This window comes from Polyodon spathula, chromosome 2 (genome assembly GCF_017654505.1).
Source record: "Polyodon spathula isolate WHYD16114869_AA chromosome 2, ASM1765450v1, whole genome shotgun sequence".
NCBI classification, from domain to species: Eukaryota; Metazoa; Chordata; class Actinopteri; order Acipenseriformes; family Polyodontidae; genus Polyodon; species Polyodon spathula.
The window spans coordinates 64,070,129-64,082,625 of NC_054535.1; the positions used below are offsets into that span (position 1 = coordinate 64,070,129).

The following is a 12,497-nucleotide window of genomic DNA, read 5'->3' on the forward strand; positions in this document are numbered from 1 at the left end:
CTAGAATGCTTAGTATACAATTTACAAAAAAACATACAGTAAAAAAACCAAAATAATTAATCTGTTAGACCTTTACTTAAATATGTGTAACTCTGCAAATGAAGCACATAAAACTCCTCCATGCTTATGAGGTCATCTGGCCATAGATCTTCACGCTGGCCATGTTGTGGAAAACTATCTCTGACCTTTATACTGGTCAAACACTCCTAAGCTATGTAATATTTATCTAGTTTGTTTATCTTTCTTTCTCATATATATATACACCTTTTTTTTCATATGCAAGTAAAAATATTCAAATCAGGCAATAATTCAGTAGCTCAGAACACTACCGTACCAATTAAAAATGAAAGATTAGAAATCACCAAATTTACGTGCTAAAGCATCAACAATATTTCTCCAAATCAACATGTCTCAATACATGCTTCCTTCAGAAAGATATGTACAACATATCGAAACGTTGGCCAGCTGGCTCTTTGAGATATACAGTGGCTTGCAAAAGTATTGACCCCCCCTTGGCATTTTTCCTATTTTGTTGCCTTACAACCTGGAATTAAAATAGATTTTTTGGGGGTTTGTATCATTTGATTCACACAAAATGCCTACAACTTTGAAGATGCAAAATATTTTTTATTGTGAAACAAACAAGAAAACAGAAAACTTGAGAGTGCATAAGTATTCACCCCCCCAAAGTCAATACTTTGTAGAACCACTTTTTTGGGATATGTATCTATAAGCTTGTCACATCTAGCCATTGGGATTTTTGCCCATTCTTCAAGACAAAACTGCTCCAGCTCCTTCAAGTTGGATGGGTTCCGCTGGTGTACAGCAATCTTTAAGTCATACCACAGATTCCTAATTGAATTGAGGTCTGGGCTTTAACTAGGCCATTCCAAGACATTTAAATGTTTCCCCTTAAACCACTTGAGTGTTGCTTTAGCAGTATGCTTAGGGTCATTGTTCTGCTGGAAGGTGAACCTCTGTCCCAGTCTCAAATCTCTGGAAGACTGAAACAGGTTTCCCTCAAGAATTTCCCTGTATTTAGCGCCATCCATCATTCCTTCAATTCTGACCAGTTTCCCAGTCCCTGCCAATGAAAAACATCCCCACAGCATGATGCTGCCACCACCATGCTTCACTGTGGGGATGGCGTTCTCGGGGTGATGAGAGGTGTTGGGTTTGTGCCAGACATAACATTTTCCTTGATGGCCAAAAAGCTCAATTTTAGTCTCATCTGACCAGAGTATCTTCTTCCATATGTTTGGGGAGTCTCCCACATGCCTTTTGGCAAACACCAAACGTGTTTGCTTATTTTTTTCTTTAAGCAATGGCTTTTTTCTGGCCACTCTTCTGTAAAGCCCAGCTCTGTGGAGTGTACGGCTTAAAGTGGTCCTATGGACAGATACTACAATCTCCGTTGTGGAGCTTTGCAGCTCCTTCAGGGTTATCTTTGGTCTCTTTGTTGCCTCTCTGATTAATGCCCTCCTTGCCTGGTCCGTGAGTTTTGGTGGGCAGCCCTCTCTTGCCAGGTTTGTTGTGGTGCCATATTCTTTCCATTTTTTAATAATGGCTTTAATGGTGCTCCGTGGGATGTTCAAAGTTTCGGATATTTTTTTATAACCCAACCCTGATCTGTACTTCTCCACAACTTTGTCCCTGACCTGTTTGGAGAGCTCCTTGGTCTTCATGGTGCCGCTTGCTTGGTTGATGCCCCCTGCTTAGTGGTGTTGCAGACTCTGGGGCCTTTCAGAACAGGTGTATATATACTGAGATCATGTGACAGATCATGTGACACTTAGATTGCACACAGGTGGACTTTATTTAACTAATTATGTGACTTCTGAAGGTAATTGGTTGCACCAGATCTTATTTAGAGGCTTAATAGCAAAGGGGGTGAATACATATGCACGCACCACTTTTCCGTTATTTATTTTTTAGAATTTTTTTAAACAAGTTATTTTTTTCATTTCACTTCACCAATTTGGACTATTTTGTGTATGTCCATTACATGAAATCCAAATACAAATCCATTTTAATTCCAGGTTGTAAGGAAACAAAATAGGAAAAATGTCAAGGGGGGTCAATACTTTCGCAAGCAACTGTATATATATATACTATATATATATATATATATATATATATATATATATATATATATATATATATATATATATATATATATATATATATATATATATATATATATATATATAGATAGAGAGAGAGAGAGAGATATAGAGAGAGAGAGAGAGAGAGATATAGAGAGAGAGAGAGATGTATGTGTGTGCAACGTTTATCATTTATTTAAATGTCTATATACGTCTTCAAAAATACGTCTTCAATAACTTGTAATGTATTCATAAATATATTTTTTTACCTTTCAAAACGACTGTACTGGCTTTCCTTCTGATACCCCTATTTTTTGGTGTTTTTTTTTCAGGATACTCACCTGTGCTGAGGTAGCAATATACTGCTCTCAAGTGATTAATATCAATTGATAAATGTACATTTCTGAGGGACAAAAACCCCACAATATTACAAATTTATACTGTAAAAAGATACATTATTTGATTCAGTTTCGTTTCGCTGTGTAGACAATTGTACGACAGCGTCAATGAACTCCAAGTGTCAAGACCATCGCAGCAAAAGCAGTGACTCGCATAGCAACAAAACGCTGACATGTCACATGACTGTGTGAGGGGTGATGAATGGGAAAGCTGTACCAAAGCTGCCGTGGCTCCAGATTACCGACAGTACAGCCCCATGGCGATAGCCACAGAGCCCACATGATGCCTAAGGGCATGCCGCCTGCAAAACTCTAGAGCCCAGAGAGGCTCTCGTTCGGTTTGTCACATCAAGGCGGTAAAAACGCACAAATGTGTGACTACCTGTCCATGTAGCAGCATTGCATGACTCATCTAAGGAGGTGCCATGAAGGAAAGCCCATGAAGTTGCCTGGCCCCTGGTAGAATGGGCCGTAATGTCCCCCTGTTAACGGGGAGTCCGTCTGTTCATACACTAAGCATCTGTCACCCAGTGTGCTAGACGTTGGTTCGATAGGGCCTGACCTCTAGAGCGTGACCCGTAGCAGACAAACAGCTGGTTGGACTATCTCCAGGACGCCGTCCTATCCAAATAACAGCGCAGAGCCCAAATTGGGCATAGCATGTGTTGTCTATGGTCCTCCTCTGACTCGTGCGGTTGAGGTCTGAATGTTTCCAAAACCACTGATTGGTTAATATGGAATGAGGATACCACCTTTGGCAAAATGGATGGATTTGTTCTTAATGTTAACTGTGAGTCACTTCCAGTGAAAGCCATACATGTTTCATTGATGAACAGCGCATGAAGCTCACTTACTCGTCTGGCAGATGTAATGGCTATTAAAAATGCCACTTTTAATGAAATAGGGCGCAGTTCTGCTGACGCCATGTGCTCAAATGGGGGACCCATAAGGGCCTACAGTACCAGTTCTAGATCCCACGGGGGCCATACTTTTCACGGGAGGATGAAGCCTCCAAGCCCCTTTAAGAAATTGCACTGCCAGGAAATGTGCCCCAGGGGACACCGAGTCAATTTTGTCATGGCACACTGATATTGCTGCCAGGTATACCTTCAAAGTGGACGCTGATTTTCCTGCATCAAACAGGTATTGTAAGAAGGTTAATATCGTCCCAATCAGGCCAGTCACCGGATTGTGACCTTCGGCAAGGCACCAGTCTTGGAAAATTTTCCATTTACATGAGTACTGGGCTCTAGTACTCGGCGCCCTAGCAGACTGTAGTATTTCTACTACTGCACCTGGCAAACCTCATCTGAATAGATGGCTCCGTTCAACGGCCAGACCCAGAGTTGGAGCTGGGCTAGGTTCGGGTGCCACAATAGCCCCTCTGTTTGGCTCAGGAAGTCCTTGCGCAGTGGGAGCTGCCACAGCTGATCTGACAACATGTTGGAGAGGAGAGCAAACCAGGGGCGTTTCGACCATCTGGGTGCAACCAGCAAAACCTGTGCTCTCTCTACTCTGATCCTCTCTAGTGTCAGGGGTAATAATGGTAGCGCAGGAAACATATACAATAGCCCCAGTGGCCAGGGGTGAGCTAGCGCGTCTACTCCCAGGGGGCCCCCCCCGTCTCTCTCTCTCCATGGAGAACCATAGGGGGCAATGAGTGGACTCGGCTTTGGCAAAGAGATCTCTCAAATCTGCTTCACCACTTGAGAATGCAGCCTCCACTCCGAGCTGTCTGGACAGGAGGTCTACTGCCTTGTTGTCCACACCGGGTAGGTGAACTGCCCTGATGGAACGCAAGTTTCTGTGCGTCCAGGACAGGAGTCTGTGCGCTGCGTGATGAAGACCTGGCGAACGCAGGCTACTTTGGTGGTTTATGTAGGTTACCACTGTGGTATTGTCCGTCCGGACCAGCACGTTTGTGCACTAACTGCTGGCGAAAATGAGATAATGGCAGGTTCACTGCTTGAAGCTCTTGCGCATTTATGTGTGCTTGCTATCAACGTCCCTTCCATTGAACTCTTATTCCTCTCCCGTTCCAGACTGCTCCCCAGCCCAGGCTGGAGGAGTCTTTAGTAATCACTTCCCTTCTGTGAAGGGATCCAAGGGGAGACCCGAGGTGTAGATTGCCGGGATGGAGCCACCACTCCAGTGTTTTCTGGCATTGTCTGGACTATCGCACCAACCAGTACAGATCTCAGACCAGGTGCACCTTGAGCATATTTACCTAGGCCTGAAGCAGGCACATTCTCAACATCTAGTGGAAGTATTCTCGAGGTGGCTGCCATCAGCCCCAACAACCTTTGATATATTCTAACCTATAGGAGAGCGTCCTCTCTGAATAGGGAGAGTGTGGCCTTTAACAACCAAATCCTGTCTTCCGACAGTGAGGCAAGCATGCTTACAGAGTCCAGTTTGATCCCCAGGAACACTATGGACTGAGACTGTACGAAGTTGCTCTTCTGTTGATGTATTCAGAGTCTTAACTTCGTCACATGATATATGACCTGTTTTTGTGTGCCTCTGCGCGTGCTTTAGAATGCGCGCAAACTAGCCAATCGTCCAGATAGTTTAGGATCCGAATACCCCGCAGCCTGAGTGGAGACAGTGCTGCATCCATGCACTTTGAAAAAGTACGAGGTGCCAACTACAGGCCAAAAGGCAGCATGCAGAATTCGTACGCGTTGCCTTGAAAGGCAAAACGCAAGCATTTTCTGTGCGCGAAAGTAAGCAACTGGTTCACATCGCTCGACCTGCAAGACGCCCAGTTGGATGGACTGAATGATACGCTGTGCTTTCAACATGTTGAACTTTTTCTGTTTGAGGAACAAGTTCAGAACCCTGAGGTCCATAATTGGTCTGAAACCACCATCCTTTCTGGGCACCAGGAAGTACCTGGAGTAAAAGTTGCTGAGGGCATCGCTTGGGCTTTCCAAGTGTACAGCATTCTTCCTTTGAAGATTGTCAATCTCCTGTTGAAGGAGTATCGCCCTTGCTGATTCGACGGTGGCGAGGAGCACACCCTTGAAGGGTGGTGGACCTATGCGGAATTGTAGAGTGTTTCCATGTCTCATAGTTGATAGCACTCAGGAGTCCTGGGTGCAGCCTTGCCATGGGTCGTTGCCGTTGGTCAGTCCGGTTGTTGGGGGGTTTGGTGGCAGCCGGGGCCCCTCAGGGGCGGTGTACCTTGGGCTTGGGAGGGGGGCGGGTCTTTCTTAGGCCCTGGCCTCGGTCTCCAGCCAGAGAACCAGTTACCCCTGGCCTGCCGTGGTCCCCTGCCGCTGTCTCTGCCTCTGTCTGCTTGTCTACTCCGGGGTGGAGGGCGGTTTTCAGACCCTTTCACCCCAGCAGGCTGCGAATGCCACCTTGGGCGCTGACAGTAAGCCTGAAGGTGCGAAAACTTGGAGGCAACCTCCATGGCCTTGTGGGACCTCTCAAGACTCACATCAATTGTCGCTCCAAAAGTCTGCCCCGGTGTAATGGGAGCGTCCAGTACCGTCACTTTCTTGGTCTCCACGACCTTGGCTTGTGTCAGTCACAAATGCCATGGGCAGCCACCATCGCCTTGGTCGCTGTGGCCGATTAAATCGGCGTAGAGGACGACGCCTCGAGCCCGCTGTAACAACTTCACGAGGTCTCGTAGTGAAAGAGCAATGGCCGCTCTCTAATCCCTTAAGGGGGGTCGAAACCAGCTCTAGTCAGAAAAAACTGATGTGAGAATAAACGAGAGCATGCTTAGTCACGCTTGAAGCGCGATTTTATCATGGAAAATTAGTTTTTAATTTGCGGATAAAACCAACAAATCAGCCAATTTCGGTTCAAGAAAGACAAAAGCAATCTGACCTGTCTCAGAGAGATGAGAGAGAAAATGGGGACGTCCCTCTTCAACAGGAGGTGGGCGGGACTTCCCCCTCACAGCAGGGCCCTGATAGGGCAGCTTTTGTATATTTGCTCAGAGATTGATGGTCAGAGAGGCTCTTCCCGTTCGGTAATGGTTGTCATTTGAATTGAAAGGGAACTGAACTTACCGTTTCTGTGAACTGGCTTCAGAAAACTGGCCTTGCTAACATAAACGAGTCGGCAAAACGTGATGAGGATTATTATTATTATTATTATTATTATTATTATTATTATTATTATTATTATTATTATTATTCTATAGAAAATATAAAATAATATACAGTATGCAAAAGTATGCAAAAACCTGATTGGTATTTACGTAATGTGCGTCCAAAAATATTTTATTGAGAAAGAATATTGTATAATATCGAAAACTACAATAATATACATATAATATACATATATCAAAAACGAACTAGTATTTGTATAATTGGATATTCTCCCTGTCTTGTTAAATGCCGTCTACTCACACCCTTCCTTCCTTCCTTCCTTCCTTCCTTCCTTCCTTCCTTCCTTCCTTCCTTCCTTCCTTCCTTCCTTCCTTCCTTCCTTCCTTCCTTCCTTCCTTCCTTCCTTCCTTCCTTCCTTCCTTCCTTCACCTTCTCTCTCTCCGTCCTGTCTTTAAAGCTCCGCGCCCAATCACAGCAGCCGTAACATCTCAATTTCTATCCAATCACTTCAGTCTCTTAGGTGAAACCACATCCTCGTTACTCCCTCAGCTTCTTGGGGCTTCTCTTCAAGGATTCAGGTAGTAAAAATGAAGGCATCGAGTCCGTTCGTCTTTCATTAGACAATGCCAAGTCCATATACCACCACGAATTTGGCGGGAATGGCAGATGTAAGGTGACTTTTAATTGGATAATTTATTTCATATACATTTTTTTTCATTCATTTGTTCTCATTTCATTTTCAGCAATCCGATTTGCCAAATTAGTACGTGTAATAGTTATTATCACAACAGCTGAAGAAGAGACCTTTGAGGTCTTGAAAGCTTGTGAATAATTATTATTTAGTTACTCCAATAAAAGGTATCATCACATCTCCTTCTATTTGTCTGTCATTTCTAGACTAATATGGTTACCATTTCATCTATCAACGACTATGGTAGACGCTAAATATTTGAAACGCTTACTACATAACGCATTTTTGACCCGGATGGCCTTCCATAGAAATACAACACAGGCACGATTCTCATACCGAGAGTCAGAGCAATGACACACGCCCCCTTGTTCGATCCAATTATTCAATATGGCGGCTATAGCAAAAAGGAAGCGAATAATCAGCTCAGAATTCACAAATACAAACAATGAAAATGAAAATGCTTTAATGAGACCACATGCTAATGAGGCTGGACGCGAAGACAGCACACATAATCCGCAGTTTGTGGAAGGCTCCATAGTTCGGATTAAAATGTGCAACTTCCTGTAAGTACCGATATAACTGCGAGTACGACAGCTTTAACTTCATCACCTACCCGAAGTTCTGAAGCAGAGGGTAGCAGGGTGCTGTACTAATATTAACCGAACGTTAAAACAAAGAATATTTTTGTGAATGTCATGTGAATATATGCATAGTCAGAAAGCACTCATTGACATACCACGAGTTTTCAATATGTTGTGTTAAGATTGCCGCCATTGTTTTGTTTTACATCCTTCCAGGCCAAGGCAATAGAACATTTGATTTAAAAAAACAAAACAAAAAACGACAATTTACGAACACTTTAAACATAAATAAATAAATATATATATATTTTTATTGCCCATGTACTGATACCATACGTAGAAGTGGTGGTAACACAATTGTCTAATAACAAAGCACAGCGTATCATTTGCTCGCTGGGAGAGTAATGTGATACGTGCATACTCTGTAAATCTAGTCATCATTGTAGTGATGCTACATGGGGATTGGGTCTACTGTTGTTCATGGGTTTTCTTTTCTCCTTCCCTGACACAGTGCTTCTGTCACATTATAAACTTAAGTTGTAGGCAGAGTATTTGTCATAAATGAGTGAATACACAATCCCTAAATGTATTAAAATTAATTGCTGTTAAGTCTAAGAAATTGCCAAATGTATTATTCTTAATAATAATAATAATAATAATAATAATAATAATAATAATAATAATAATAATACTACGACTACTACTACTAATAATAAACAGCATGGAAATGACAGAAATAAAAAATTATCCATTTAAAATGTTTTGATCATTCATTGGCCCTGTTGAGGAGGGAGGAGGGAGGGGAGTGGAAAAGTTGTAATACACCTGTATGGGAAACCATATTATTGCATAGTCATGTTTTAAACCGTTTCTCAAGTAAAGCTCACTAGTTTATTTAACTTTTGTTTTTCAGAACCTATGACTTCTGCGAGGTGTATCCAGGACCAAATTTAAACATGATCGTGGGAGCTAATGGTACAGGGAAATCTAGCATAGTTTGTGCAATCTGTTTGGGTCTAGCCGGAAAGACTTCCTTCATTGGTAGAGGAGATAAAGTGAGTAAAGTATAGTATGTTTTTTTTAATTTTTTTTATTGTCATACCAATATTCGTGAGCCAAGAGAATAATACAATGATGTGCACTTCTGCAGTACATTTTGCACAGAAGATGTGTTTGTAAACCAAAGTTGATCAATGAATGCAGACTTTTTTTAATGCTACCTCCATACTTCCTGGATCTCATTCAGAGTGTTTTTTTTTAAATGGCCTGCAAGATTGGAGCTTTCTTATTCAGCACAAACTTGCAAGTAGCTGTTGAACTGCAGGCTTAGATAACAAAAAGAAAAGCATCCATTTTCAAAATCGGTCCTTTGTCATACTGAAGCAGAGCTTAGCTTCTCCACCTTTTGTTATCATCTTCAACATGCAGCAGTTATATGAAACAGTTTGCAAATTACACCGTGTAACAAATTATTATTATTTTTTTGGTTCCTGGGTAGTAAGTGTTATTTCCTAATTGCTTATGCCGCAAAAGTATAGAAAATGGCTATTATTCCCCACAAACTTTGCTTTTGTGACCAGGACAGTGATATTTTGAAATTTACCTATTTTCAGAACATTCCAGATAGATTCAGTACTGAGTAAACTTGGAGTAACTTCTAGAACTTTCCAGTAATATAAATAGTAGTATAAATACAGGGGCCTTAAGCCCACTAGTTCAGTTTAATTCCAGCTGCCTAAGTGGATACATATCTGCATTTTTCTGATGGCATCAAGAGGCTGCAATGGTGGCATTCCTGATGGGTCTCCAAGGCGGTTTTACCAAGTTTCCCTGCTATCTTTGCCTTTGGGACAGCAGGGACACCAAGGCGCACTACCACAGGGGGGAATGGCCACAGCGGACCGAGTTCTCTGTGGGGAGGAACAACGTCAAGTGGGAGCCACTGGTGGACCCCCGGAAGGTGCTGATGCCACCACTGCATGTCAAATTGGGCCTTATGAAACAATTTGTCAGAGCTCTAGATAAGGAGTCGACAGCCTTCAAGTACTTTCAAGACTTCTTCCCTAAGCTGTCTGAGGCAAAGGTCAAAGTCGGTGTCTTTGTCGGACCACAGATAAAGAAGCTCCTGGAGTGCAATGAATTCCCCAAAAAGCTCACTAGTAAGGAGAAAGCGGCTTGGAACAGCTTTGTCGCAGTGGTTCGGGGCTTTCTGGGCAATCACAAGGCCGAAAACTATGTGGAGCTGGTTGAGACTCTGGTGGATCTACTGCACAATGGGCTGTAGGATGTCCCTCAAAGTCCATATCCTTGATGCTCATCTTGATAAATTCAAGGAGAACATGGGAGCGTACTTGGAGGAGCAAGGCGAGCACTTCCACCAGGATATACTGGACTTTGAATCTTTTGTAGTCATTTTTGTATTACTTTAGTATAAGTACATGTTAATTTGGATTCATATGTTGTTTTTTTCTGACTTTATGTGAACGAAAAGACTGTTTTCTTATTGGAAATAGGTAAATTTCAAAATATCATTGTTCTGGTCACAAAAGCAAAGTTTGTGGGGAATAATAGCCATTTTCTATACTTTTGCGGCATAAGCAATTAGGAAATAACACTTACTACCCAGGAACAAAAATTGTGTTACATAGTGCTATAAGAGACAGTACAACATTCGGAGGTTACATTAAAAATTGCAAAGCCTTAATTTATGTGTTTATTTTAGATTGGACTTTATGTGAAGCGGGGATGCAACAAAGGCAGCATTGAAATTGAGCTGTAAGTACATGTGGTGTTAGTTCTGATATTACAGCATATTCTGTTTGTGTGTGTGTGTGTATATATATATATATATATATATATATATATAGTTATATATATGTGTGTGTGTATATGTATATATATATATATATATATATATATATATATATATATATATATATATATATATATAAATGGACCTTTTTGTGGAACCAACAAATTCGATCAAGTAGTTACCGAGATATTTGGGCTTTTCTTCACGCATGCGTGGTTAGTTTTTTCATAACTGTGAAAATATGCCTGCGCACTTTGGTCAAATGTTAGAACGTTCGGTCGCCCATTGATTCTCTTGTTAACTTGAGCCAAGCTGAGGAGACATCCAGAGTGTACAACTGCGGGCCGGAAACCAGCTACGCTTACCTCTCTTTTACAAAGCAAGGGCTGCATTTTAAAACAAATTAATAACAAATTACAAACCTTTAATGAAAAATAATGCTTAAGTCAATTTTTTATCTTAGTATAAGCAGAAATATAAAGCTGAACACATATAGCAGCAACACGTGTTTATGGTAACAGACGAACCAAATTTATTTGTATAATTTAAGAGAATTGGTAATTTTATTTTTTGTAATGCTTTATAAGCCTTGTTGCTTTTGCTAGGGGGTGTGAAAAGTAAAGTTGTTTACTTACTGCATGATTTGACAGGGCGTTACTTCCTGCTTTGCTGTTGTGGTCTAGACTGGAGGCAGACACACAAGATCGAAATGTAAACAAGGTTGAACTGTTGTTGTATGGGGTGGTAGAATTTATTTCAGGTTAAATAAAACCTATTTCATTGATTAACAATGCATTAGAGTCTTTAGTAAATACCCATACTTACAAAAGCTTTGTATATAAATTTACACAAAATCTCAGACTCCCCGTCAGTTGTACATCAAATTAAAAATCCAGTGTTGTGTAAGTCCACTCATTTCAGAACCGCATTCAACAACCGCCCATCTTATTTCAACTCTAGCAATTTTTCAGTGACAGTTTTCTTAGTTCAAAACATAGGTAAGCTTATCTTGTTCTGTCCAAAATTAAATCCTGGGTACAATTTCCTCCAGTTACAATAGAATGTAATGTCTTTATTATATAGCGCCTTTCATAGTGGAACACCATCCAGGGCTCTGCGTTTAGATTTTTAACTGGCCTGGATGCAATTTTATCTGGCCCAATATATTTATATATGTTTTCATGATTGTTTTTATTTTCAGTATGTTTCTAACTGTTGGTAACCAAAGAGAGCCCACGTCTCAAAAGAAAGCGGCTAAATTAAGCCTTTCAATATATGTTACTTCAGCCATTAAACATGTATATAGCAAGTGCTAAAAGAAGTACGGTAATCTAAACATGGTAACATAGAAATTAGAAAGGTAATTTAACATTATGATACATATAAAGATATACTACATGTTAAGCACAACAACGCAGTAACTAAAGAAAAGGCAAGATACTTGGAGTTGGAAAGGAGTTTGTTGTAACTCTGGACTGTAGTTCAATGTAAAACATCTACTGTTGACTTTCTGTGAGTGGATGGAGTAACGGCAATATTTGCACTGACCATTAAAAGTACAACCAGGTATCGTTGTTTTGAATTATTTACAGGTTATTGAATAAACAAAGTAATTTGACTTGGATTAATCTGATGTCAGTACTTGATGGCTAGTTGTAATTAGTAATGTTAAACTATTGTAATGTTGGAATGCATTTTCTATTGTTTTGGCCAGGTTACAATATTTGCACTGTTAAGATTATTTTATAAATAGTATTTGTTAGAATTAAACAGATGTAGAATATTTTGGTTGCTATATGATAGGTTTTATTTTATTCTGAATACACTACAGCAAAAATTA

At 40.9% G+C, this 12,497-nt stretch overlaps 1 protein-coding gene across 1 annotated transcript in view; it reads left to right on the forward strand.

Moving 5' to 3' along the window:
- The first annotated feature begins 7,529 nt into the window (after positions 1–7,529).
- The window catches only part of smc5 (structural maintenance of chromosomes 5), a 68,489-nt gene continuing 63,521 nt past the window's right edge, over positions 7,530–12,497 (forward strand). The window contains exons 1-3 of the mRNA XM_041226640.1: positions 7,530–7,827; positions 8,759–8,900; positions 10,568–10,620. Of these exons, the coding sequence (XP_041082574.1) occupies positions 7,652–7,827; positions 8,759–8,900; positions 10,568–10,620 (371 nt within the window). The 5' untranslated portion in view covers positions 7,530–7,651. The remainder of the gene's footprint in view (positions 7,828–8,758; positions 8,901–10,567; positions 10,621–12,497) is intronic.